General features: G+C 24.1%; 5 protein-coding genes across 7 annotated transcripts in view; 2 read left to right on the top strand and 3 right to left on the bottom strand.

Moving 5' to 3' along the window:
- Positions 1 to 3935: 3935 nt before the first annotated feature.
- LOC129609466 (lanC-like protein 3 homolog) lies at positions 3936 to 5821 on the bottom strand. Its single transcript, XM_055521380.1, has 2 exons — positions 5507 to 5821; positions 3936 to 5441 (listed from the first exon to the last, which is right to left on the bottom strand). Exons 1-2 carry the CDS (start codon positions 5685 to 5687, stop codon positions 4366 to 4368), a joined length of 1257 nt encoding a protein of 418 aa, XP_055377355.1. The 5' UTR covers positions 5688 to 5821; the 3' UTR covers positions 3936 to 4365.
- A 2020-nt stretch (positions 5822 to 7841) lies between these two features.
- LOC129609478 (uncharacterized) lies at positions 7842 to 11340 on the bottom strand. The gene is made up of 4 exons (XM_055521395.1): positions 10759 to 11340; positions 9364 to 9492; positions 8997 to 9276; positions 7842 to 8905 (listed from the first exon to the last, which is right to left on the bottom strand). The coding sequence occupies exons 1-4, from the start codon at positions 10843 to 10845 to the stop codon at positions 8637 to 8639; spliced, it is 765 nt and encodes a 254-aa protein (XP_055377370.1). The 5' UTR covers positions 10846 to 11340; the 3' UTR covers positions 7842 to 8636.
- Positions 11341 to 17036: 5696 nt separating this feature from the next.
- On the bottom strand, positions 17037 to 18721 carry LOC129609476 (serine protease gd). Its single transcript, XM_055521393.1, has one exon. The coding sequence runs from the start codon at positions 18393 to 18395 to the stop codon at positions 17076 to 17078; it is 1320 nt and encodes a 439-aa protein (XP_055377368.1). The 5' UTR covers positions 18396 to 18721; the 3' UTR covers positions 17037 to 17075.
- A 1002-nt stretch (positions 18722 to 19723) lies between these two features.
- On the top strand, positions 19724 to 21817 carry LOC129609432 (NADH dehydrogenase [ubiquinone] flavoprotein 1, mitochondrial). Its single transcript, XM_055521340.1, has 4 exons — positions 19724 to 19847; positions 20141 to 21338; positions 21402 to 21517; positions 21569 to 21817. The coding sequence occupies exons 1-4, from the start codon at positions 19799 to 19801 to the stop codon at positions 21634 to 21636; spliced, it is 1431 nt and encodes a 476-aa protein (XP_055377315.1). The 5' UTR covers positions 19724 to 19798; the 3' UTR covers positions 21637 to 21817.
- A 1384-nt stretch (positions 21818 to 23201) lies between these two features.
- Positions 23202 to 26823, top strand: part of LOC129609409 (protein real-time) — a 105821-nt gene continuing 102199 nt past the window's right edge. Inside the window, exons 1-2 of one of the 3 annotated variants that reach the window (XM_055521310.1) lie at positions 23202 to 23653; positions 23926 to 24059. In XM_055521310.1, the coding sequence (XP_055377285.1) occupies positions 23997 to 24059 (63 nt within the window). In that variant the 5' untranslated portion in view covers positions 23202 to 23653; positions 23926 to 23996. Of the gene's footprint in view, positions 24060 to 26823 lie in introns of all 3 variants that reach the window. The other 2 variants (XM_055521309.1, XM_055521311.1) reach the window with 2 other exon arrangements.

Genomic DNA, 26823 nt, shown 5'->3' with positions numbered 1-26823 from the left:
CTTTGCTTTTTGATTCAAAATTTAATCATCATTTGTAATAATTTGCTATTTTCTAAATTTTTGGTCACGAAAAACAGTTAGTTAAAAAATATTTTTGACAATTTAAATAAGCATTTTAAAAGAAATTACTGCAAAATAATATTTTGAGAAACACTGAAATATGTTGCGATGTTGCAGTTTCAGTTTTACATCTGCAAAACTGTTATTTACTTACTACAAGCATAAGATTTGAAGTTTTCACATAAACAATTTCTTTGACTGTTAAAATTATTTAAGTTTTTTAAAATACGAATTAATGAAAATGATAAAACATCCTTCTTTAATATTCAATTGCTTACGTGGAACCCACCTTATTACATACATAAAACGAATAAATAACATCAATCAATATAACCTTTAAAATTTCATTTAATTTTTAGATGGCAAATATAAGATAACAATATCGGTAGACATCGTCGAGAAGCCCACAGAGAGAATAAGTACCATTATCACATTAATTTTATAAAAAAAATAAACATAGAGCTATACGACGACCACCGTTCATTAATATTCAAAAATTTATAACATACAGTTCATATACTCTGAATATACACACATGTGCATACATTTAAAGTGTTTATCTTTCTAATTTATTAATTTCAGTATGATTTAATTACCATGTTTATTATAAAAAGAAAATAATAGGAAAAATATAAACGCATTTATAAACGCGTTTATTATTTTCTTTCTTTATTTTTGAATTGAATTTATTTTTTAAGTAGCCTAATAGTAACAGTAATAGCCCTATTAATTTTTTCATGCTATTTTATTTGAAAAGAAAGCAAAAAAAATTTTTGAATTCATGTAGGTCTTTTCGGATTTATTTTTTTTTCGTTTTTTTTTTTAATTTTTATCAACATACTTATACACAAAAGAATTACAAATCTTTAACACTTTAATTTTTAAACCACGCAAAAAGACACCATTGTAGTTTTGTAACCATTTTTTTTTTGTCATGTCTTTTTAAAATATTAAAAAAAAATTAAAATGATTCTTTCAAACAGTTTATTGTTATTAATATAATAAATAATGTAAGTGATGATAGGTGTGTTAATTGCTAAAAATTTTGATTTAATTTTAAATCAAAAAAAAAATTTTCATTCGGATATTTTATTAATAAACCCGCTACCATTTTTGGGTCTCATAAACTTTTAAAATAAATATTTTTATATTTAGGTACACGTTATTATTATATTTGGTTTGATCGAATTTAATTTAAATTCATATAAGAAGTTATTAAAGAAATATTGTTATTTAAAATTAATTTCACATTGTAAAACTAAAAAAACAAATCCATTATACCTTTAATACCATGTGTTTGTTTACTACCTTTTGGTTTGAAAACTGCCGTCGGCCATACTGTTGTCTCAAAAGTTAAGATTTTTGATTTTCGAATGCAACTCAATTTGAGAATATTAAAATTTTAAAATATCCTTTTTACCAACAATCAATATAATCTGGATCCTTCTAAAATGTACTCAAAAATATTTATAATATTCAAAATAATGAAACTTGTAATTTCCCTTAATATTGAATTACATTTGTTTATTACACATTATTCTATTTTTATTTATAAATTAATTTATTCACACATTAAAACATTTACATACTTAATTTTTTTTCCAGAAATTTCTACCAGAATATAGGTAAAATGAAAAAATCAACATCGATTCGAGAATGGGATATTAATGATACAACTGTACCAAATGTTACAGATCATAATGAATTTGATTCGTTTCAAGAATGGTCAGATGGTCATGTACGTTTAATATATTCAATTAAATGTGAAGAAGCTAAAAAACATACATCAGGATGGGCAATGCGTAATACAAATAATCATAATGTTAATATATTAAAAAAAAGTTGCTTAGGTGTATTGGTTTGTTCACAAAATTGTACAACACCAAGTGGTACAAAAATTCATTTACGTCCAGCAATATGTGATAAAGCAAGAAGAAAACAACAAGGTCGACCTTGCCCAAATAAAACATGTCGTGGTGGTCGTTTAGAAATTAAACCATGCCGTGGACATTGCGGTTATCCTGTTACACATTTTTGGCGTCATTCCGGTAATGCAATATTTTTTCAAGCTAAAGGATTACATGATCATCCAAAACCAGAACCAAAAAATTCAACAGAATCTCGTAGAGCGTTCAGTACAACTGGAACTGGTAGAAAATCTAAAAGTTTAGCAGCATATTTAGCTAAGGATATTAATTTAGGAAATAATAAGGTAAAATAAATTAATACAAACAATTATTTATTAATTTTATAACTTGTTCTTCTATCTACACAGTTTACAGCTACACTACGTCAATCAAAGAATTATAAACGTAATAATGAAGTGCAACAAATGGCTAGCAGTAATTTTAATGGTATTTAAATTTTATTTTGATTCAATATCATAATAGGTACTTTATTTTAATAAGAGTTTTGTTTTTAGGTTGTATTCGTTGTTCAAATTATGGTTGTTCATCATGTCTTACAATAGTTCATCCTGTTAAACAAAGCAACAACGCGACTTTCAAATCAGATAATAATAATTTCACAATATATCAACAAATAACCAACAACTATCATCACCATCATGTTATCCCACCGATCCCAAATACCGAGGAGCTACAAAGGCATTCAAACTTTTATACAAATCCTGCCGTTGCAGCAGCAGGTACAACAAGTACTGCATCACAATCTGCAGTTCAATATTTTCCTCTAGCCAACATTAAAAATGAGGATTATCAAGAGAGTTCCATTCCATCTCAACAAATTTTATTAGAATTAGGCTCAAGTAATTCAAAACCACCATCAGATTACTATGCACCATGTCAGGAGAAGTATTTAAGTCCATCGAGTCATTATAGTAATAACAATATTAATAATCATAATATCGCCTACAATGAGAATTTACAATCACATCTTGCTCATCACCATCATCATCATCCTAGATTATCAAATTCATATAATGGTGTCAATTTTTATAGTGATAATAACAGTCCTGTTTACGAATATACAATTAATACTTTAGCAGATTCTAACTCCGAAAATACTATACCAACAAATGATATACAGCAATCTGAATTTATAAATTATTCTCAAATTAATCAGATCAATTATAACTCGACTAAACCTGAATTATCATCATTGAAAAAAAACTATAATATTAGTAAAAAAAATTCATCTTCATCAAGCGATTTCGTTTCATATGACACGCCCTATAATGATAATATTAATGATACCAATCGAAACATAGAATCAGAACATCATTCTATAGCAAATGCTACAACAAATGGTAACAATAACTCCAATTCCACTGATAACTATTTTGAATATCACGTTAATTCCATGGTATCAAATAATTTTTATGATCCAAATCCTTCTGCAACAACAGCAATTCATAACAGTAATCCTGCCTCTGTAACAGCAGCCGCTTATTTAGGTGTTCCCGGAATGTATGATAATTCAAATGATATCTATTATCATCACAGCAGTGATCAACATTATCATTTAGGTCATCATCCACATAATCATCATCACCATTTGCATCATCATCAAATGACAACTCCAGAGCCTCTCCAGTATTTTCAAAATTCTTAACAAGATTTTTTGTAGTTCTTAGTATAGAGAGTTATTCTATATTTATAATTTTCTTATTGTTTGTCTACTTAGTTGAGCTTTTTTAAATTATTTATACCTATTCAAAAAATTTTAAATTATTTACTTAAAATTAAATTATTAAAATATTATTACCTAAGTTTTAAATAAATTTAGAGAATAAAAATAGGAAACATTGACAAAATGTTGTTTAAATATTGTAAACCCATTATGTAGACATAAATAAGCTTACAACTGTTTTATGGAGTACTGAAATCAGAAGACTTTGAATAAAATTGTACAAATTTTAGCTAATGACAATTAAGGTTAAACTTTATTAAATGAAATATTATTATCATAAAAGATCATAATTTAATATTGAGATTATAATTCTACATAATAATAATTATCGAATATAATAAGTTAATTTCTTTCAAAATTTTGATCAAATATTTTGACTATATATAGAAGGTACAATGTTGATTTCATTTCATATGCGAAGCCAAACAAACTTTTTCCCAATATACTACATAAGTACAAACCAAAGCCTTACAAAGCGAATTTTCTTGTTGCGAGTATATTCATATTTATAATTTAATTCTTACACATCTACATGTATCAAATATAAATGTTTTCTGTATCAGACTTTTTTTATTTTGTTTTATTAATATTTTAAAGGTAAATCATTCACTCAGAAAATTTAAAGCTCATAATATACAAAAGCTATTTGAAAATTCAATGGAAAACTTCCATAAACGGAAAATGTGCGTTTTTCGGATCTAAAAGATCTATCAAGAAACAAACAGTTCCAGCAACACCTTCATATAAACTGAATGGTCTATCTGGTATTCTAGCCTTCAATTTAAATTCAGAATTAGTAAGATATTCCATAAATTTAACTGCACGGTATAAATATTTTTCTTCTTCAGTTAATCTATAAAGCAACAAAAATACGTATCCGCTTCCAGCTACCCCATGACAAATACCAGGTCCTTTTCTTAATAATCCTTTTTGCCATACCAAATCAGATGCTTTTTTACATGCTCTCAAATATTTGTCTTCTTTAAATATTAAATATGCTTTAGCTAAAAGATATACCGCTCCCGGTGCACCATGACACCAATGTACCAAACGTTTTTCTCTCCCACGCTTCAAATCTTCTAAAGCAACTGGAAAATTGCCCTCTGCATCTTGTAAACTTAAGTAAAAATCAACCGATGCTTTTACATCATTTAAGATGTCTGACGGCACTTTCGAAAGATCACTTTTAAACCACGGAGAATCCAGTAAAACGTGGAGAATAGCACTTAACCCATGAGCAGCACCTAAATACTCAGTACCATGATATTGATACATCAACGGTAAAGGTGCTCTCGTCTCCTTTGAATATTGTCTTCCACTCTCAATAACAACTTTGCAAATTGTTTCAAGTTTATCGTCCGATACAGCTTTTGTTTTCAAGATGTCATTTAACCAATAGCAACCTGTTAAATAACCGGCTCTACCAACAAGAACTTCATCGCATCCATGTCTTGTAAAAGCAATTTGTAATGCAGGTTCGTAGCCAGCCAAAAAATTATTTACATCTTCAGTAAGTTGACGTTGATCACCAACTGCTTGAGATACAGCAGCAGAAACGGCATAAATTCCAGAATTTCCGCAAAGAAATGCTACCCTTTCATCGGCTCGCTTTTTATAACGCAATGCATTTGCTTTAGAGTTTCTTATATAACCTTGGGCATGATCTAATGCTGGATACAAATCTCCCGTATGATTAGATTTCGCAAGTTTATAGAACATGTAGGCTATACCTATTGAATTAATAAATTTAAACTTTTTTTATTACTTAAAAATTTTTTAATTTTTTCAAAATTACCTGCATTTCCAACATAAAGATCACCTCTTGTATCCTCATCTGCTGAACCCGGTTTCGTATTTTCCAAAATAGCGTCAACATAATCACATATCAAATTTCTTACTTTTTCGCTATTAACTTCTAATCTTTCTTTACCACCATCATAGTCTGGAAACGGATTTTCTAAATGTCTTGCCTCCATATTATAAAAATCAGTTATACTTCTTATTGATGTAAAATGAAATATATTTTTAGAATTTCTAAAAAATCTTTGAATTAAAGCCAGACTAAATTCTTTTGCCGATTACTTCGAGATTAAGAAAAATAGAATACACATAACACAAAACACACATAGATTCTTGACGTTTTGAGTTTGACTTAAAAGTTTGAAAAATACTGCTTTATGACAACTTTTTTTTCTAAAATAAAATTTCGTTATTGTGAATGAAAAATATCCTAAAATACAAAAGGATTTTTTGTAATATGTATTTTGAAGGGAACAGCCTTTTGTAATTTCATATTTAAATTATTTTAACAGCCAGAAAAATTTGAAGAATCTTCTTTAAATAAAACTTATTATTGCAAACTCTGAGTTCAGCTTTTCTTGAAAACAGTTATGAAAATAAAAATATAATGAAAAGAAATATTTATTGCATCATGAAAAGAGAGTAAACATGATGTTGAAATTGTTTTGGAAAACAGGAAAGAGTCGGAATGTAAGTTGCTTTCCTTTAAATTGTAATCTAATGGATTTTTACAGCTAATTATATACATATGTATATATATGTATGTGCATCTAATCAATAGCACTTGATGTAAAAATGATTAAGGATTTTAAAACACAAAATGTACATATTTGTACAACGTAGAGTAATTGCTGCTAGACAATTTAACAATTAAAACAGAAGAATGTGTGTTAATAGTTAATAATTGCTACAATTTTAAAGTGTCAGGGAATCTGTGCCATTACCAAAATAATGTTGGAATAAATATGTATGTAATAAAACTATATATGTATGTATGTATATGTTGGTAGGTAATGAACACTGGTTTCATTTGAGAAACTACTTCTTATTGAGAAGATTTTAGTATGTATTCAATCTACGTTTGATTTATTATAGGGACTTAGTAATAATTTGCAATAAGTATTTCATATTGTAAATATTGCAAAATTAAAGTAAAATTAATAATTAATTTAAATCTAATAAATCTATAAGAACTTTTTTTTTTGCTTTAATGCTCTTGGCAATGATTTATCTCACATAAAATATGTATTTGCGTATATTGGGTTCAACAATCTTAATGTCTTTAATTTATTCTTACTGATAATAAATAACTAAGATAATATGACAAAGTTGCGTATTCTAAAATTCTATGAAGAAATATTTAGAAGAAAACAATGCCATAAGCATATTGTTTACATTATTTAATCTCTATAATTATTTGTTCAGAGAATTTAAGAATATTTTAAATAAAAAATTTGGTAGCAAAAAGTCATAAAATAACATTAACTTTCTATTTACCATTTATGTCTTTTTATTATAGCTCTAATAATTTTACGATAATTAAATATTATAATAATAATTATGTGTACATATTTATTTAATACATTTTTTTTTTGTAGACGATGAAAATAATTGACTATATATTTCAGGTGTTGAGTTGATTTTAAAGAAAAACGCATAGGTACGCACTATTTTCTTAATTTAGACAATTATTGGCTTCCTTTCAAAAATTATTAGAACTATTAAATTATTGATTTACATAAAAAATTAACGGTAACAACTGACCTCAAAGGATAAGGTGTTAGGAAAATAACACCTTATCCTTTTTTTTATGCAGAACTTAAGTCTATTAATACGGATTCTATAATTTTTACAGAATCCCAAATTTATGATTCAATGCAATAGGTTAATTGAATAAAAAGGAATTTATTGGTTACAGCAATCAAACCAATATCAATATTCCAGATTTTAGCAATCAATATTCAAGATTAACCTTCATCAATATTCTATTAATCGCAATACATACTTGAGTTTATGGGATATTATTGAAAAATATTTTGATTTTCAGTATAGAATTTTAAATTCTGAAATTTATTTTATTGAGAAAATTACATAATTTTTGAATAACAACCCCCAATAATATCAAGGCATATCAGGGTACAGGTGATTAGATTACTTTCATCAAAATATTTTTACATGATCAAACTAAAGTCATACATTTATTTTTAAATAAATATAGCGTTTACCAGTCTTTTTACTCAAAATAATTTTAAATATACCATCAGAATTTTCTGAAAAACATCAGTTATTAATAAAAGTACATAAATATAAAAGCAAAAACAACTTCTACATCATGAATAACAAATAAATTTTTATTGATGTTCTAGTTAAATCTGGTAAATATCAAGGTGTATGCATCTTCATCAGTTACTTGTTACAAGTCAAATTTACAATCTTAATTTTGAACTTTACAATGGATGTTGTACTGACATATTCGACAAATTAAACAATTTACATTAAGATTATAAAATAAATCAAAGTATTAACACTTTTACATTTTTATCATAAAAATTATAATTCTTTTGTAAATAAAGTTTGCATTAAATTTTTTTTTTTTGTGTTTGAAAAATAAAAATTATTTCAGACTGCAAAAATTCTATTTACATTAAAATTTTATTATATTCATAATTTATTTGTTTGCGACTTGAAAAAAAAAATAAAAATAATATTAATAAAGTGGAAAAATTTAAGAAAGCTTTTTTAATTTTTTTCTTAATAAATAAAATAACCTTAATATTAAGTAAATTTAAATCTAAAGTAAATATAAGGCACCGTATTTAAAGAAAAAAAAGAAGAAAAATACATAGAGTAAACATAGAACGTTTTTTTAATAAAATTTTGTTTAATGGTGTCTTTTTTATTAAATCTTTTTACTAATTGTATTTATAAATGGTGTCGTATCACTTTATTGTTTTTTTATTGTTTTTAACTAACTTAATTTTTTTAAAATAATCTATTGAATTTTATATAATATTATTATAGAAATTAATATTGAGAGACTACAAGCAAAATACTTAAATTATGTAATTAAAATTTAATGCGTACATACATACAATATATTTAAAATAATAATTGAAAATTTAAATCTAATATTTTGATATTAAAACTGATATTATAATTGATATTGAAAGTGCTGGCAAACAAATTGTTTTCGATAGAACTCCAATTGATTTACCAAGACCAGTTTTTGTTGTTTGAGTTTCAGATTTATTATTTGTTTTTGTTTCAGTTCCTGTACGATTTTCAAAATTCGATGGCAAAGAACTATCAATATCTTGTGAAGTTTTTATAGTACGATCGGTACTCATACTAACAACTGGGGTTGATGAAGATTTTTCTAATAATTGTGGTTCTTCTACAAAACAAAAAAAAAATATTATATTATCATATTGTCATACAAAATCATTTGAAAGCAAGATGGAGAAAATTATTCAAAAAAAACTTACGTGGCATATGAATACTTGGTGATGGTGCTGATTCTTTATATTGTGGTGCTAAAATATAATTTGATTTACCTAAATCAGCCATACTTTCAATAGCAATTTTTTCATAAATCCAATTTAAATGATTTGCAACACGTGTATAAATTGCTTTAAATGGTTTAAAATTTGAACATTCAGTTTCATTATCAATTGGTATTATTTGTGATAAAATTCCAATTAATTTGCTATCGCATACTAAACCAGTACCACGATCATCACTAGTCATCAAATGGTTATCTGAAAGCTGTAAGAGAATTTTAAATTAAATAAGAATTCAATAAAATCAAAATTATTTAATTTTTTCATATTTTAGTAAAATGATAATACTTACATTACAAATGGATGGATTTACGTATAATGAACAAATATCACTCTTCCTAGTTGATTTAAAATTTGTTGCATTTGTACAATTCTGATTGTTCATTAGTTTAACAGTAAAAGTTTCCTGGGTATTCTTTGTCTAAAATTAGTTAATTAAATTTTTTTTTTCATTTATTAAAGTTTATTAAATCTAGTTAGTGTAATTGCAAAATTATTTTTTATTAATTATTTTGTTTCTATAATGCAGTAAAATTTAATTTTAATCCAGAGAACTCTAACAGTTTTTAAAATTATAGCGCATTACAACAATTAAATAATAGTGGCCAAAATAGATTGTGTAGGACATAACACCTTTGAATATCCAAAAACATCGAAACTAAATTCTTTCTGGCTACTATGTATTGCTATTTTTAATATTTATAACAATAAACGAACTAAGTGCCTCATTGAAGTATTAAGAATTCATCTGTAGTAATGGTCTCTGCACAGTAAAGAACATAAATATTTCTGATTTTATCATATAATAGTGCACCAGCCAGAAAGGTTTCAATTCGTACTGGAACAGAATGAATATATAATTCCACACATGAAATTGATTTTTATTTTTTGGAATACAATTTAATTAAATACATCAATTTGATAATATTTTTTTTGGATTTACAAAATTAATTTTTATTCTACTTAATATTTTACTCTTTGAGTATTATTCAACAAAACCTTTACATAAAGTAAACTAATTCGTAATCGCAATTATAGTAAGGTCAAAATATAATAGTATCATAAAGTTATAAATACACTTTACAATTTCATTTTATTAGATTTTTTTTATATATATAGAACAAAAAAATTATAATTTTCTGCTTATACCTTTTCTATGTGTGTTTAATGCACTTAATTACATTAGTTTTTCTTTAATTAGCCTTTCTTTACATAAACTATAAATTTTATGTAATTTTTTTTTTTTTCAAACAAATAAAACTATTTTCATAGATTATTTGTGAGCAAACAATACCGTAGATTAATATAATAGTATACAGTTTTACTTTATTTATTTAACTAAAATAAACAAATACAGAAATCTGCCCCATAATGTAAGAAAAGATAGTTTATAAAGATGTAAAATCAAGTGCAAGAAAATGTAAATTTCATACAAACATTTTTTTTCGATATAAATCTAAAAGAAATTTTGATATTTGATATAGTCATCTGAAATCTAATTTAAAAATTAGTGCCCTTTGCTTTGGTATAAAGTATAAATTATAAGTTTAAAATATTTCTGCTATTGTAAGAATACCTACAAGTAGCTACATTTTTAATAAATTTCCAAATGTTAATATTTTAGATCATTTTGCTAACTCATATAGGTATTTAAATATTTTAAAATTTTTAATTATCAAAAACTTACCATAAAATTTGAAAAACTTATTTTACATGATGTATTTTTATATGCTGTATGATCATCTAAACTAATCCATTGTATATCACGTCTCATTGATAATGGTAATGATTCATTTAAATTTAATAATGCAATATCATTTTCTAATGTTGTTAAATTAAAATTATTAACAATTTCAATTTCTGATATATTACTTATAATTGGTTTTTGATTTTGTGTATTAATATTATAATTACCACCTAATATTATAATATCAGACGCATTTAATTGTATAAATTTTAAATTATTATTATTTGTTGATGATGATAATGTATTTGATTCAGTTGTTGTTAATTCAATTACAGCTGGTTTTGTTAAATTTGTTGTATTTATAATATTTTCATTATCTTCATTATCAGAATTTATATTATTATTATTATTATTATTTAATATATTTGTTGTATTACGTAAACATGTTGCTGTTGTTAATATTAAACGTTCATGTATAACAATACCATTACATAATGGTTTACCAATTGGTTTTTTATAATAATCATTTTTTAACCATATTATTACTTGATATGGTTTATCTTGTATTGTTAAATTAATTATTTGTAAAATCACTATCATTAAAATTGTTAATTTTATAGACATTCTGATTTGTGTTTTTTTTTTTAATTTAATTAAAATTATTATAATTAATTTTTATATTAAAAGTATTTTATATTAATTTTTTATTTATTTTATTAATTTTATTTAATTTTATTATATCTTTATCACAATTCCTTATTTATAAATTTAAATATATTTTTTTTAATTTTTGACCGAATTTTTTTTTTTCTTTTATTTTTTAGTGACTGGACGTCTTAACTCACTTATATTCGTTATGTGACTAAAAAATGATTGATAAATTTATTATAAAAAAGTTTTTACAAATTGTAAAAGAAAACAACAAGAAAACGTTCAGAAACTATTTTTAAATGAAAGTGTTAATTAATCTTAATATAATTATTTTCTTATATATAAATATTGAATTTATTTTTTTCTTTTGAATCAGAAAATTCTCATATTTTAAAAAAACAACTAAAATACAAAAAAAAATACAGTAGATAAATAATTTTTTTAGCAAGTTCTATGTAATTTTCTGCAAATTTTTTTTCATGCGTAATTCACACAGTACAATATGAGACAATTTTTAAAAGTCGACTAAAAAATTTGAGATGAAAAGATTGTTCTGCAATATTTAAATATTTTTTAAATTAAGTAGTTTTTATCTGAAAAATTTAAATAGAAAAAATTTTATAAAAAAAATATTCACCTTATATACCAACATTTTTTTTAAAATACATTCGTACACAAATAATTATTATATATATATATATATATTTAAATTCGTCTATATCTTTAGACACGTAAGCTTTATAAAATGAAAAAAATGATAATGATTTTCCCTTTTATTAAAGATAAAAAAAGAAAAAATTATGCATAAAGTAAATCTCCAAGTGTAATATATTATGCCTCACCTGATAAGAAAAGTAGCTATGAAAATTAAAAAAGTAAATAATAATAAAAAAAATAATGGTGCAGATAAAAGGTAAAAAATAAAATCTTACTTTACAATTAATATACAATTACTACATATAAAAATACAAAATTTTTATATCAATAAGGCCGAAATTTGATTTTACTAAATTCCAATATGAGATTTTGTCTGAAAAAGTTGATCGTTATTAGTGGAGCTAAAAATTTTGGATCAATAGATTTTAGATGTAAACATACCAAGCCTATGTTTTACGTTTATTTTTAAAATTTCTAGAAAAAACTGTCTGTATTGGAGTTTATACCTCTTTATTTAAATTATCTCTGATAAGAAAATGCAAAAACGTCACATATTGTTAAAATAAAATTTTGGAGAAAAAAAAAATTAAATATCTTAATATCTTATTCATGTTGCTGGGAAAAAAAATGGGTACTAAAAAGATAATAGGTATATTTTCGAAAATTAAATTCTAATGTACAGATCTAAAATTTAGAATTAATATAGAAATTTTGTTGCTTATTAAACTGTTAGTTGCTAACTTGCGACTATAGCATATGTTATTGTGTCTTTTGCCAAGATCCTAAATTCGTGGTCTAAGCGATGGTTGTCAAACAAATTGTAAATTGATCTGCAGAAGAGTTTGTTCTAATAATGTTAGTTTTGTGACTGGAATTTTGCTATGGTCTAAAATATATGTAAAATTGTTTAATATAATAAAATTAAATAGATTTTAATCTAGAAACTAGAGCGTAAGCTTAAAAATATTCAGTATAAAATTAAATACATAATTAAAAAAAAATTGTCCATCATATTCAAAAAATTTATATTTTCTCTTGAATTCTATATTGAGCTTGTTTTTTAATTTTTTTAATAGTAGTATGAATGGTTGTATTTTAAATGTTAGTTAATATTTATATTTGCTACTTTATTAGGCATAATATAATTTTACTCGAAAATAAATTCTTCTCAAAAGAAATTTCATTTAAATCATAATTAAAATTCAAAACTTTTGAATCTTTCTTCTTAAATCATGCCATCATTTATGGTAAAAAAAAATATGTAAATAAAAAATGATTCATAAAAATAACCAAATAAAAAAATTAAATTAAATGAACCTAAAATTTCACCCCAAATCTATTAATTTATGATTTAATTTAGAAGTTATTTTAACGTAATATATGAATAATAAAATTGTACTACTTCTTAATTAGCATTAAGTATCAAAATATAAGTAATTAGAACATTTAAGAAAATAAAACAAATAAAAACTAGTATCGTCCTGTAAAATATTTAAAATTTTTTGTAAATTTTACAGAACTAGAATTAATAAAACAAGTGTTATTTGGTTTCTCTGTTATAATTTTTATCATGTAAGTTACTCATGCGTGCCTGATTTTAATATTAAAATTTAAAAAACATACATATAACAATTTTTATGAATAGCTTTCTAATGTTTAATTCTATTATTTCTAAAATTTCTAATATTTACTATAAGAAAAATTTTCAAAATGAATTAAATATTTATTAATACAATATTTCAAAGACCAAGAAATCTCTGTAAAAAAAATTTTTTTTGTTTTTGAAATTGAAATAGCAAATTCGCAAAAAAAAAATTAATTTCTTTAAATATTTATATAATTAAATAAATGAAAATTAAACTTTTATAAATAGTTTTTAGATAAAGTGTTTAGTTCTTTCAAAACAAAAATATTTTTCATTTTAAGAATTTTAAACACGTAGAAAAGAAAATAATATTATTTAGCAACAAGATAGAAAAACTAAAAATCCAAAAATTATTGTACAAATACATTTTATAATACAAATAATTTGTTAAATTAAAAAAAAAAAAAAGCAATATATTCTTTAGAACAAAAGAGATATGATAATTAAATTAAATTTAATTAAGTATAAGATTTTTAAAATGAATTCATAAAAAAAATTGGTATTTTATTTGCACTATTGAACATACCCAAACTGCGCAGATTTTCCAATTAATAACACTTCTATATAGACTATAAATAATCGGTAAAGATTGTATATTGAATATAACTAAATTTATTAAACTGAACATTATTATGAGTAAGGTTTATTCATCTTGAATTCTTGAATTTAAAAATTTCATCTGTGCTAATTGTATCTCTCTCGATCAATTCAAAATTAATTTAAAACATAAAATTCTCAATAAGATTCATTATTTAATTAAAAAATTTTATAATATAAAAATAAAGGCTTCATTTTATTAGCCAATAATGTACAGACTATAATTGAATTATATTAAACAATTTTTATTACTTAATATAATTTATACATATTTATATTTAATGCACCCATATTGTAAACATATTTCTAATAAATATTTCTGTTTATTTGTATATTTGTATTTGTAATAAATATTCACATTTAGTTTCTTATAATTAAAAAACTTTCATAGTACATATTAAATATGATTTTTGAACTAAAATGAATTTCTTTTAAATAAATATTCATAATATAGTTAAAGTTTTAACCTTGTAATTTATTATATAGAAAATAAATGAACAAACTGATACAAAATTTATTTTAAAATTTTTATTTATTTGATTTATGCTTAATGTACTAATTTGTAAAACTCATACAATGTTTCTTATACAACTAAAAATAAATAATATTTAGTATATATCTGATATAATTATTTTAAAATTTTTGTTAAATTGTTGTATGTTTTGCATGCCTGAAAAAATTGAAATTAAACAAGAAAATCCCAAAATAAATGTTTACTTATTTGCATATAAAGTTGCTAATTTATACTTCATTCATAATACTATTTAGCACTCAAGATTCTTATCATCAATATTATTATGTACGTATAACACTCAATACTAACTATTATTGTGTATGATTTATAATATTAAATTTTATTTAAAGCGAAAAAAAAGACTATATTATAATATTTCAATTTCAAAATTATTTACTTTTAAATACATATAAGCATTTAAAATCCACGAAATTTGGAAAAAAAATGCCTTCAATTACATTTACTATTTGTACAATGACATTATTTCTAATACTTATGACTTATGAACAATATTTTTAAGGTACGAACGTGTCATATAAAAAATAAAAACATAAATGATAAATGATAAATTATATATGTAATTACATAGTATTGTAAATATATAGGATTGGTTAAAATAAATCATTAGTCAATCATTAGATTCCAAATTTATATCAAAAAAAGTTCACAGTACTAATTTTTTACTTCAAAGGAAAGTCTGTGCAAAGGACTATACACGAGCTATCATGTGGCTTTATTATTTAAATGTGCTTTAATAAAATCTTCAACAACTACTGCTCTATATTCATTCATAAAACATACTTTACATTTATTTTCATAAATTTTTTATGCAATGTAACCATATGAATTATTATTTAATACAATTCTAAAACGAATGTTAAATATATTAAATTTTTATTGGTGCAAAAACCACTTTGGTCCAACTGTTATGACTTTAACGAACAAAATTTTTGAAAAAAAAATAAGTCAATTATAAAGAAAAAAACCAAATAAAAATTTTAATATTATAATTTTTATGATAATTAAATTAATAAAATTAATTTTTTTCCAACTAAAAATATTTCCAAGAAATTAAATTCCATTATAAACACAAATATTCCAGACGTCTTATAACCTGTTTCTCTGTAGTATCGTTATCTATAATTTTTCGGAAATTTCATGTAAAAAATAAAACAATTTTAATTTATGAAAGGAAATAACTAAATAATATTTTTGTATAAATGCATGTGTACTATATTATTCTGTTTAAAAATTAAAGTTTAATTCCCATTTAATCTTAAAAGGTAAAAATGATTTGTAAGAAAAAATAAAATAATAATTATTTTTTTTTTTTCAAATCGTATCTCACCTTCTGGTCTTTATCACATTTATAAAATAAATTTCAGATAGAATAAATATACAAGTAGTTATATTTATTTTATTTAATTAAACATGTGTACAATGTTATACATATTAACATAATTTTATTTTTTAAATTTAATTATTAATTATTATTTAATGCAATAAAATAAATTTTTAAGATATTAAGTTGTGGGGGATTGAAAATATATTTAAAAAAAAAAACGTAGCTATGTACATTTTTTTATTAAATCAACAGATTAGTCATCTTACTTAGAATAGAAGATTATTTGACGTATTTTTTTGGGAAAATAAATTCATTTGATGTCTAAAATTAAGATTAAAATTAAAATAATTAAAGACCTCGGAGATAATATGAATATTAATTATAAAATGGAATAATGTACTTGTACTACACTTATGTTATAAATTTATTTATATATATAATAAATAAAAAAAAACTGTTTATAATTTAAGAAAATGTTTAAACACACCTACGCATTTTTTGTTGTAAACCCAATTAAATTAAAAATTTATTTTAAATATTTCTGTATTATATCAAAATTAAGAATAATTATATAGGTATACATTTCATTGATAAAAAAAACCTTTTAGCAAACGTAATTTTAACCAAATTTATGAAAATACATATTTTTTTAACTAAATTTATTTCATAATTATTTCTAAATTACAAGTTTAATAAGCATTTATAAGTTTATAAAAAATATATATATACATATATCTATTCCAGCTAGACAATTATAGTTTACAGTTTGGTCAAAATTATAATTTCTTAATTGTATCAAAAATTAATTTAATCTATTCTTAATACATATAATAATGATTTTTAAAATAATAATAGTAGTCTAAAAACAATATACTATATACCTATTACAAATAATTGAACATTAAAATTTAAATTATAAATGCATAAATCCAATCTAAAAATTTACTAACATCGGTATATATCACAAACTTATTAGATTTACAAGAACCTGGTAAAGAACCTGAAACAATGCCCTTTAGTCGCCATCTTTCATTTTTATATAACATTAAACCACCACCAGAATGACCAGCACAAGGTAAATCTCCACCAGCACAAAATGTTCTTGATGATATTAAATTTCTATATCTTTTATTATCCTTTATGCATTTAGAATTTGTAACAATATAATTTTCTAATTTTTTCGGTAAAGATGATAAAATATTAAAATCATTATATCCCCATCCAATTAATGTACCTCTTGCATTTTCAGTATATTCAAATTCCTCACTATCATTCCACAAACATGCCGGTCGTATATATTGCCCGAATTTTATTGAATTCTTCAATATTACAACAGCAATATCAGCGTCATATGAACTTAAATTATTATCATAATCAGGATGTATAAAAATATTATCAATTGTAGATATACTCGAACCGTCTTCATTCCAATTTTGCAAATTATGTCGCCCTAGAAATACTAGAACTTCATTTGCATTGTATTTCTTTTGATAAATGTGAAAACAATGGGCAGCTGTTAGTACAATATTTTTTGAAATTATTGTTCCACCACAAATGTAGGTTAATGAAGTATAATTATTAACATATATTGCTGCTAACCAAGGCCATGAACCTCTAATAAGTTCACCATTTTTGTACTTGTTATTTCTTTCTAAATTTCTACTCATTTTTCCACAGGTCTCATATAATTTCTTTAGAACTGAATGATTTTCTCTCGATATATTTTCTAAATCTTTTCTAGTAGCCTCCTGATAATTTGAAGAATCATCTAATTGAGATATTTCGCCTTTTGATAAATACGAAAATTCTCTTGTATGTTCTAAATGTATAAGTGTTACTAAACCCCCAAAATCCTGTGTTCCAAAACAAATAGTACGATTATTGGCACTAATTTTTATCAGCCTGGGTGGAATACTAGTTAGTGGAAATTTAACATTATAGAATACCATAGAATATTCATCGGCGGGTCGTCCTCTTGTCAGTAATTCTATTTCTCCCAAATAATTTGTAAGTGGATTTCCACGCACTGAGAGTGTAACCTTCAAGTGCAGTGGATCATTACTTAATGGATTTTCAATTCTTAATCTTCCAAACCAATGTTGTCCATCAAAACGATATTGAAAATAGTTGGGACATGGAGATATTGGCATAATCTGCGAATGAATAACCCCTTGTTGCACGATAATTAAAATATATATCGCAATTATATTTACTTGCATTTTGCACATTTTTAATAATTAAATTATGATAAATAATACATCCACGAAAGACGATCTTTTCACCACGAAATACCTTTTTGAACTACATTTCCAAAATGTTGAAGCCTTATTCATTGAAAATATTTATGAATGAACAGGTACAACAAGCATAAAAAATTTCATCATTACACACACTTTTCTAGTTAATACAATTAAACAAGCCATTTGGACCTTTAGTTTTATTGCTTGTTTAGGCACATTTACCTGCTTAAAATTATACTTCCTCATGCACCTGTTATCTCAATCAAACTTTAAAAACTAAAAATTAAAATGAAATGAAAACAAAACTTAAAATTCAAAACCGTACGGCGCCTTGTGTACCTGAGTGTTATAAACAAAATATGAGTGAGGGTATGTGCGGAATTGTGTGTGATACATATTAAGAGGTAGTGTCAAATTTATAACTCCCTCAAATTCGTACACATGTAAATACTGCGGAAATACTTAATTGTACACGACTACGTAGTACAGACGTGATCACATAACATGATTAAGTTCTTTATTGAAGTATAGAAACATTGCTATACATACGTGGATTTAACCAAATGGAAAGTTTGTTTTAAATTCAAACAGATTTTTCAATAATTTTTTTTAGAGGCATTATATATTATAGGCATAGCATTACTTGAAGCAATTTCGCGCAAACTTCGCTTTAGAAAAAGTTGTCGTTTCTGAATAAACACGCTTCAATAAAATCAAAAATCTCGAATAAAACAAATACATACATATGTACAAATAATATTGTTGAATTTCATTGCAATTAAAAGCTTTTAAATATTTGCATGATATTATACATGACAAATATTTTTCTAATATTTAAAAGGGTTTATATATATGAAAGTGTAAAAAACTTCAGAGATTGATTTAACATAATAACGTGAAAGAAAATTGGTATCATTATAACATATGTATATATAGAAAAATCATTAAATATAGGTTAAGAAATTTATTAAGAGTTTGTAGGTTGAGATCATATTTGCAGCTCTTACCATCTCCGATCTTATATACTCAGAGCTACAAACAAGCAGCTACAATAAAACGACAATCAACAATAATTTTTTTTTCTGCAAAATCTGTGACAGAACTTTCTTAGAATAATAATTGAAAACAAAATACTTTATAAAGTACATTTAAAAAGAGATGATGAAACTGTAGCGCTAACTGCAAACTTCGCTTCAAGAAGTCTCAAATCTTCCAAAAACCATGCAGAATATTAAATTTAAGTTTGAGAAACACAATAATTTTCTTTGAAGTAACGTCATATGACATAGAATGACAGCCGCAACCATTTTTCTGACGTTTATCAAACAGTTGTCAAAAAAGAAAATATAAATTTTTTTAACAAAAATAATAAGCTGTATTGTATTTGAAAGATGGCTGGAGCATTAGCTCGATTTAGTGTTGCACCAAAACAATGCAATGGTAAGTAGAACAAGTTATATAATTTGCACATTAAAATCAAATTTTTGCTAGATAGAACACTGATATACAATTCTTATTCATTACATTGTAGTAAATTTTTCATAAATTCATTTATTATGTAATTTAACCACACAATTTTACTGACGTATATTCACTTTTCATTAAGACTATAATTAATTTAATAATTGCAAAAGAATTTCACAAGTGCCTGAAATCAGATTTATAATTTGTTATATCTAAGATTTATTAAATATTAAAAATCAAAAATAATTTTGAATATTTCCAAATTTTAGCTAACTGGATTGCAATTTTTGGGGGCAACATTGCACGTTTCAATAGTACTCAAGGGCCACCACCTCCAGGAACTCCACCACCACAGACAAAAACGAAATTCGGTCCTTTAGCTGATGAAGATCGCATATTTACAAATTTATACGGTCGTCACGACTGGCGTTTAAAAGGAGCAGTTAAACGTGGTGATTGGTATAAAACAAAGGAAATTGTCTTGAAAGGTCCTGACTGGATTATTAATGAAATCAAAACATCTGGTTTACGTGGACGTGGTGGCGCTGGTTTTCCAAGTGGAATGAAATGGTCGTTCATGAATAAACCGTCAGACGGCAGACCAAAATACTTAGTTGTAAATGCAGATGAAGGTGAACCAGGAACATGCAAAGATCGTGAAATTATGCGGCACGATCCCCACAAATTAATTGAAGGATGTTTAATTGCTGGAAGAGCAATGGGAGCACAAGCTGCTTACATTTATATTCGTGGAGAATTTTATAATGAAGCATCAAATATGCAGTTAGCAATTGCAGAAGCTTATCAAGCTGGTTTGATTGGTAAAAATGCATGCGGATCTGGATACGACTTTGATGTTTTCATGCATCGTGGTGCTGGCGCTTACATATGTGGAGAAGAAACAGCTTTAATTGAGTCTTTAGAAGGAAAGCAAGGAAAACCGCGTCTAAAACCACCATTCCCCGCTGATGTTGGTGTTTTTGGCTGCCCTACTACTGTTACAAATGTTGAAACCGTTGCAGTAGCACCAACAATTTGTCGACGAGGAGGCGTGTGGTTTGCTAGCTTTGGTCGTACTCGTAATTCTGGTACAAAATTATTTAATATATCTGGACATGTAAATACACCATGCACAGTGGAAGAAGAAATGTCAATACCATTAAAGGAATTGATCGAAAGACACGCAGGTGGTGTAATTGGGGGTTGGGATAATTTACTTGGTGTAATCCCTGGTGGTTCATCAACTCCTGTGATTCCAAAACATGTTTGTGATGATGTGTTAATGGATTTTGATGGCTTGATTGCCGCGCAAACTTCTTTAGGAACAGCTGCTGTAATAGTAATGGATAAATCAACAGATATTATTAAAGCAATTTGGAGATTGATTATGTTTTATAAGCACGAAAGTTGTGGCCAGTGCACACCATGTCGTGAAGGAATTGGTTGGATGAACAAAATTATGGCTAGGTAATATGTATATATTTAAAAATGTTAACTTGTTAAATTACTATTTTAAATCAAATTTTTTAGGTTTGTCACTGGCAATGCTCAACCAGCTGAAATCGATATGCTTTGGGAAATTTCTAAACAAATTGAGGGTCATACTATTTGCGCTTTAGGAGACGGTGCAGCATGGCCTGTACAAGGTAAATTTTACGACATTAGTTTTTTTTTATATAATTCATTTCTGTTTTTAGGTTTAATAAGGCATTTTAGACCAGAAATAGAAGAAAGAATGAAGCAGTATGCCCAAAAGGCAAATTAGGAAAATCTTTACTTTAAATAATCCTTACAATTCAAATTTGTTACCATTACTTCGGTCAGATATTAAAATATACTAAATCAAATTGAACTATAAAAATGGAAAAGATTTGTTTAATATGCAACTGAAACATACAAACTTTGGAATTTTCGAAAAATAAAAATAAAATTCAATATCAAAGTAATTTTCATGTCATACATTTTAAATTGCTGTACAATTCTGTCACTAGTTAATTTGATTGAAACTAAGGAAAGGAATAACTAAAAAATAAAAAACATATAAAGGAAATTTTAGATTTTTAAAGTTAAAAATTCCTATTCTATTAATGTTTTAAATTCTACGGTACGGGAAGAAATTTTATGTTTTCGTTTATTATTACAACTTTGAACTTAGCACAAACATATTTACAAACATACATTATGTACAAAATCTTCAAACGAAATCTGGAACTTTAACTGAACTCGATATTTGATTTCAATCCTTTGACAGAATAAAAGAAAACAGTCAAAATAGCGTATATCACCCCTACCTTAAATACAATAATTGTTAATTAAATTTATTAAACTTAAAAAAAAAACGTCAAAGCAGAAATAGATTAAAAATACGGTCATAAATTCTAAAAAAAAATTTAAAAAGCAAAAGTTTTTTGGTTTTCGAAAAAAAATCAAAATAAATTAATCATGCATATTCAGTTAACCAGGTTTTAAAAATTTTGATTTTCTAAGTAACTGAAAGAAAATCTTCCTTACTTCGTTTTCATACAATATAACCCACATATTATATTTCGATGACATACCAAAGTTATACATTGTTGCGTTTCAAGTGAAAAATAAAATATACGGCAGCCAATAAACTAATCTCTTCTTTTACATGAAAATCTGTAAAAGAAGAGATTAATCTGTAAAAGAGATCTGAGATCGGCCATCACAATAGCAATAGTTTAGTAATAACTCATATTTAAACTTATTGGAAACTTTTACATTGTTTTAATTTACATATGTATATGAATTAGTATAATAAAACCAGGAATTTGACAATTTTTTTTTGACACTTTCAAATTTTAAAAAACAAGAAAATTGTGTGTTGCATTAATTCTTTTCAAGGCAATTTAATCAAAGACAACAACCATATCAAAAAAGTCTTGCAAAGAAACATTTTGAAGTTAATTGCTATTATATTAAAATTATATAAATTTCTATTAAATTAAAATTAAAAAAAAAAATTCATATTCACTCAAAGCTTTAATTTTTCCTTTTTTTTTCTTCTCAAATTTATAAACTAAAATTTCGAAATGTGTAAATACAAAAATTACATACTGTGATTTCCATTCTAATTTTTTTCCAAATTCACAATTATATTATTCAATAAAAATTATTTACAACTCAAATATTATCCAACCCTATTAATTCACAATTATTAAAAAAAAAACTATTCACAATACTAAAGAATTTTTTTAAAACGCCGCGTCGACTCATATATATTCTGATAGACTGGCAAAGCTTGAAGTTGAAGAAAGAGAAAAAAAAGCAAAAGAAGAAAATAAATTTTTGACAATTCTTTTAATTAATTTTTTCCTTCCAAGCTGATAAGTTGTAAATTTTTCTCGCTGTGTTCGACGAAAATAAAATTCGGCATTAAAAAAAAGTTTCACTTGGGATTTTTTTTTGTGGAAAATAATTAAAATATTAAAGAAAAATTTTTAATATTTCCTTTAAATAAAACATATATAAAAAAAATTGAAATAATAAAAATGTTTAAATAGTTGTTTTTTTCCTTTTACCAAATAATAGAAAAGAAGAAAATATTTTGGAGAGAGAAAAAAAAATGCAAAATTTTTTATAATTTGAGGTGGTTTCAAAATCAAAATTACAAAATAAAGAAAAAAAATATTGTAGTACATACTGAAAAAAAGGTGAAAAAAAAAATGAAAAAAATTTATAATGAATGAACACCAAAAACATCAACTAAAAAACCAAAAAAACACAACAATTTAATTAAAAGGAGGAAAAGAAAAATCAAGGTTTTTTGATTAAATTTTTTTTTTGCAAAATTTTTATGTAGAATTGCACACAATTCCCAAAAAAAAAGTAAATAAAATCTAAAAGTGAATAAGAAAAAATAATAAAAATTATTTGATTTTGTTTAAAATTTTGCACAAAATATTTGTTAAAAAAAAGCAACAACAACAAAAAAAGAAGGCAATTAACTTTGATAACTTTGATTTTTATTTTCAGTTTTTTTTTACTTTTATTTTTTTTTTTCTTTGCGAAAATTAATATACAAGAATTACAGATTTTTCTGCAAGCAAATAATAATAATAATAAAAATTTAGTGAATAAAAACAGAAGGGGAAATTGATAATAATGGTGCAAAAATATCAGAGTCCCGTCAGGGTATATAAGTATCCATTTGAACTTGTTATGAAGGTAAGTGATAAAAAAATTTTTTTTATTACTTTGTTCTATATTATGTCATTGTAATCAAAAACAAAAAATTTCTTATCAGTTCATTTAATTAACGATATTTTTATTGTGGTGAAAAAAACAAAAAGAAAACTGGAAAAATAAATTTTCATTTAAATTAAATTCATAATAATTCATTCCCTATTGGTTAACCAAACAACAGCAACCCTCCAAAACTATTAAGTAGATTATCCCAAAAAAAATTTCCATTGAGCATTTGATATTACTGCGTATAGTGAATTATTATTCTCTATACCTGTTTTTGTGGATGATGATGATTACCTTTATGTCTGTAGATACATGAAGCGACAGTAAATGAATGGTCCATGATTACATATGCATGTATACATATAACAATATACTGTCTCATAAATATTCTTTATATTTTATGAATGTAATATGAAAGTAAAAACAAAATCTATTCAGAATTTTAGTTATGTATACATATATACATATATAGATAGACTATTATAAGGTGGAATGAATAGAACCAGCCGCGGTTTTTTTTATTTAATATTTTCCAAATTAAATAGGTATACTTACCCACATTCTACCTGCTCCACCTAAATACAATGAAGAAGAAAACAAAAAAAAAATATGTATGTAGCTATTTTAGTCTCTCTTTTGTTTTTTCCTAGACTAAAAATATATAAATATGAAGGAATGTAAATATGTATATGATATAAATATAATTATTACGTATACCTCATTATTTATAAATAGTAAATTTGTTTTGCGAAATTATATAAAAATAGATATTTGTGTATATATATTGTATGTATGTATGTATGTATGTAGGTATTTTACTTATCACATAAAATTTAAAAATTAAGTAAGTACTTATATACAAATGTACATAATGTGTACATTTCGTTTAGAATTTAAAATAGAAAAAATATTTTATTCTGACTGATAGAACATTTTATTTTCTAATTACATTAAATAAAAATGTTCCGATTACTTTACCTATATGAAAATACTTAATAAATTTATGTAAATAATTAGATGTACTCTATGTATATAAGTATGTATATAGGTACATAATTATGTACATATGTGTACAGAATATTTATATACGCTAAAATATCAATCTTTTCTACCCGTTTTCGAATTTTTTCTACTTTTATTTTTCTTATGATTACTGGGTGAAAATTAAAAAGGAAAATCTCATAAATGGGAAAAAAAGAAAAAAAAAAACATTCTGGTTTTTTTTATTATTATTTTTTTTATAAGAAAATTTGATAATATTTTTCTCAATGAAAATATTTTCATTTATTCTTATTTTTTCTTTTTCTACCTTCACGTAGGTACTTATAGGTAGGTACCTACATATTTTCTCCTTTTTGCAATTATTTAATGTACATAAGCTCCATACATACATTCATACTTACTGTAATTTTTATAATGGTTTTTAATAAATACACAATACTTATGTAGGATGTAGGTATGTAGGTATTACACGCTATAAAAGATAATATAAATATGGATAAATTGTCGATCTCATTTCCTTTAAGTCTCTCAAATTATTTGTGCGTATGAATTTTTGATGTAGGTACTTAAAAAAAAAATCTAAATTTTCTTATTATTCTTTTACAATAATGGGTATGAATATTAAATATTCGTCATCTATTATTATAAAAATTTGAAACAAATATTATATAAAATTTTATAATAAAATTAATAATATAAATTTAATCGATCACACTCTTATTTTGCAAAATAACACATTTCTCTTAATAATTTTAAGTCTAATTTCAGTAGTTGGGTTATAACTTATAATAATGAAAATGTTCTACTGGAATTTCTCATTATGATTTAATTTTACAAAAAATTCTAGAGGAATTTTGAAAAGATAATTTTATAAAATTATTTTTAGTATCATAAAGATCAAATGTCATTGTCAAGGGTGTTAATTACATGCATTTGGATAAATGAACAATTACTAATTAACAATTATTAATTAACGTAATTAAAATTTCTTTCTTCAGGTTCTTAAGAAGTAAAAATTTAAAAATTCGATAATACTATATTAACTGTTTAAATTTGAGACTTATCTATAAGAAGGTTGCCGTGTATAAACAATACAAAATTGAATGAATTGAATATGTATACAATTTTTTGGAAATTCTTATAGAAATGTGATAAAATGATTTAAGGCAATTAAGTAATTTCAATAAGTAGCATAGTTACAGTTTTCATGAATTTATTCTTGTAATATTATTCTATTCCGTATTTCGTATAAGAACTGTGTCCCTAACTTTTGCAGAAATTTAATGTTTCTTAATAACAATAAGTTTAGTTTAACGCATTTATTACGATATTTGTAATATTGCAAATACTAAAACACTTTTAAAATCTGCTATTTCTAATGTCGTTCAAAACTGATTCCTCATAATTTTAAAAAAGTCTACAATACAAGTTCTATGAATAAAAAAATCTAGGCACAAATGATAATTTTGAGATCTACTGTATATATGTATGTACTGTATGTATGTAAATAATACTCATATTGAATTTCACTGTATCAATTTTTTATGCGTACAACATACACAATTAATGTACCTTTTCATACAAAAACATGTAAAATATATAAGAACATATATATATATATATATATATGCCTATGCATATATAAATGAACATACCTTGTATGTTCAAATTTAATGTAATTCTGTTATACTACATAAGTAGGTAAAATATGTTATTAAGACGTTAATGTGTTTTTTTT

This window comes from Condylostylus longicornis, unplaced genomic scaffold, assembly GCF_029603195.1.
Source record: "Condylostylus longicornis isolate FDR11 unplaced genomic scaffold, ASM2960319v2 ptg000039l, whole genome shotgun sequence".
NCBI lineage: Eukaryota > Metazoa > Arthropoda > Insecta > Diptera > Dolichopodidae > Condylostylus > Condylostylus longicornis.
The sequence above is the reverse complement of the archived record's forward strand: the minus strand, read 5'-3'. Positions and strand labels throughout refer to the sequence as shown.

Excerpts from the sequence above, each read along its gene's own strand:
- LOC129609466 (XM_055521380.1), bottom strand. The coding sequence starts at position 5,687 with ATGGAGGCAAGACATTTAGAAAATCCGTTTCCAGACTATGATGGTGGT. Across the intron at positions 5,442-5,506 it reads TCTTTATGTTGGAAATGCAG|GTATAGCCTACATGTTCTAT; the intron begins GTAATTTTGAAA and ends TTAATTCAATAG.
- LOC129609478 (XM_055521395.1), bottom strand. The coding sequence starts at position 10,845 with ATGAGACGTGATATACAATGGATTAGTTTAGATGATCATACAGCATAT. Across the intron at positions 9,493-10,758 it reads TAAGTTTTTCAAATTTTATG|ACAAAGAATACCCAGGAAAC; the intron begins GTAAGTTTTTGA and ends AACTAATTTTAG. Across the intron at positions 9,277-9,363 it reads TAAATCCATCCATTTGTAAT|CTTTCAGATAACCATTTGAT; the intron begins GTAAGTATTATC and ends ATTCTCTTACAG.
- LOC129609476 (XM_055521393.1), bottom strand. The coding sequence starts at position 18,395 with ATGTGCAAAATGCAAGTAAATATAATTGCGATATATATTTTAATTATC.
- LOC129609432 (XM_055521340.1), top strand. The coding sequence starts at position 19,799 with ATGGCTGGAGCATTAGCTCGATTTAGTGTTGCACCAAAACAATGCAAT. Across the intron at positions 21,339-21,401 it reads ATGAACAAAATTATGGCTAG|GTTTGTCACTGGCAATGCTC; the intron begins GTAATATGTATA and ends CAAATTTTTTAG. Across the intron at positions 21,518-21,568 it reads TGCAGCATGGCCTGTACAAG|GTTTAATAAGGCATTTTAGA; the intron begins GTAAATTTTACG and ends TTCTGTTTTTAG.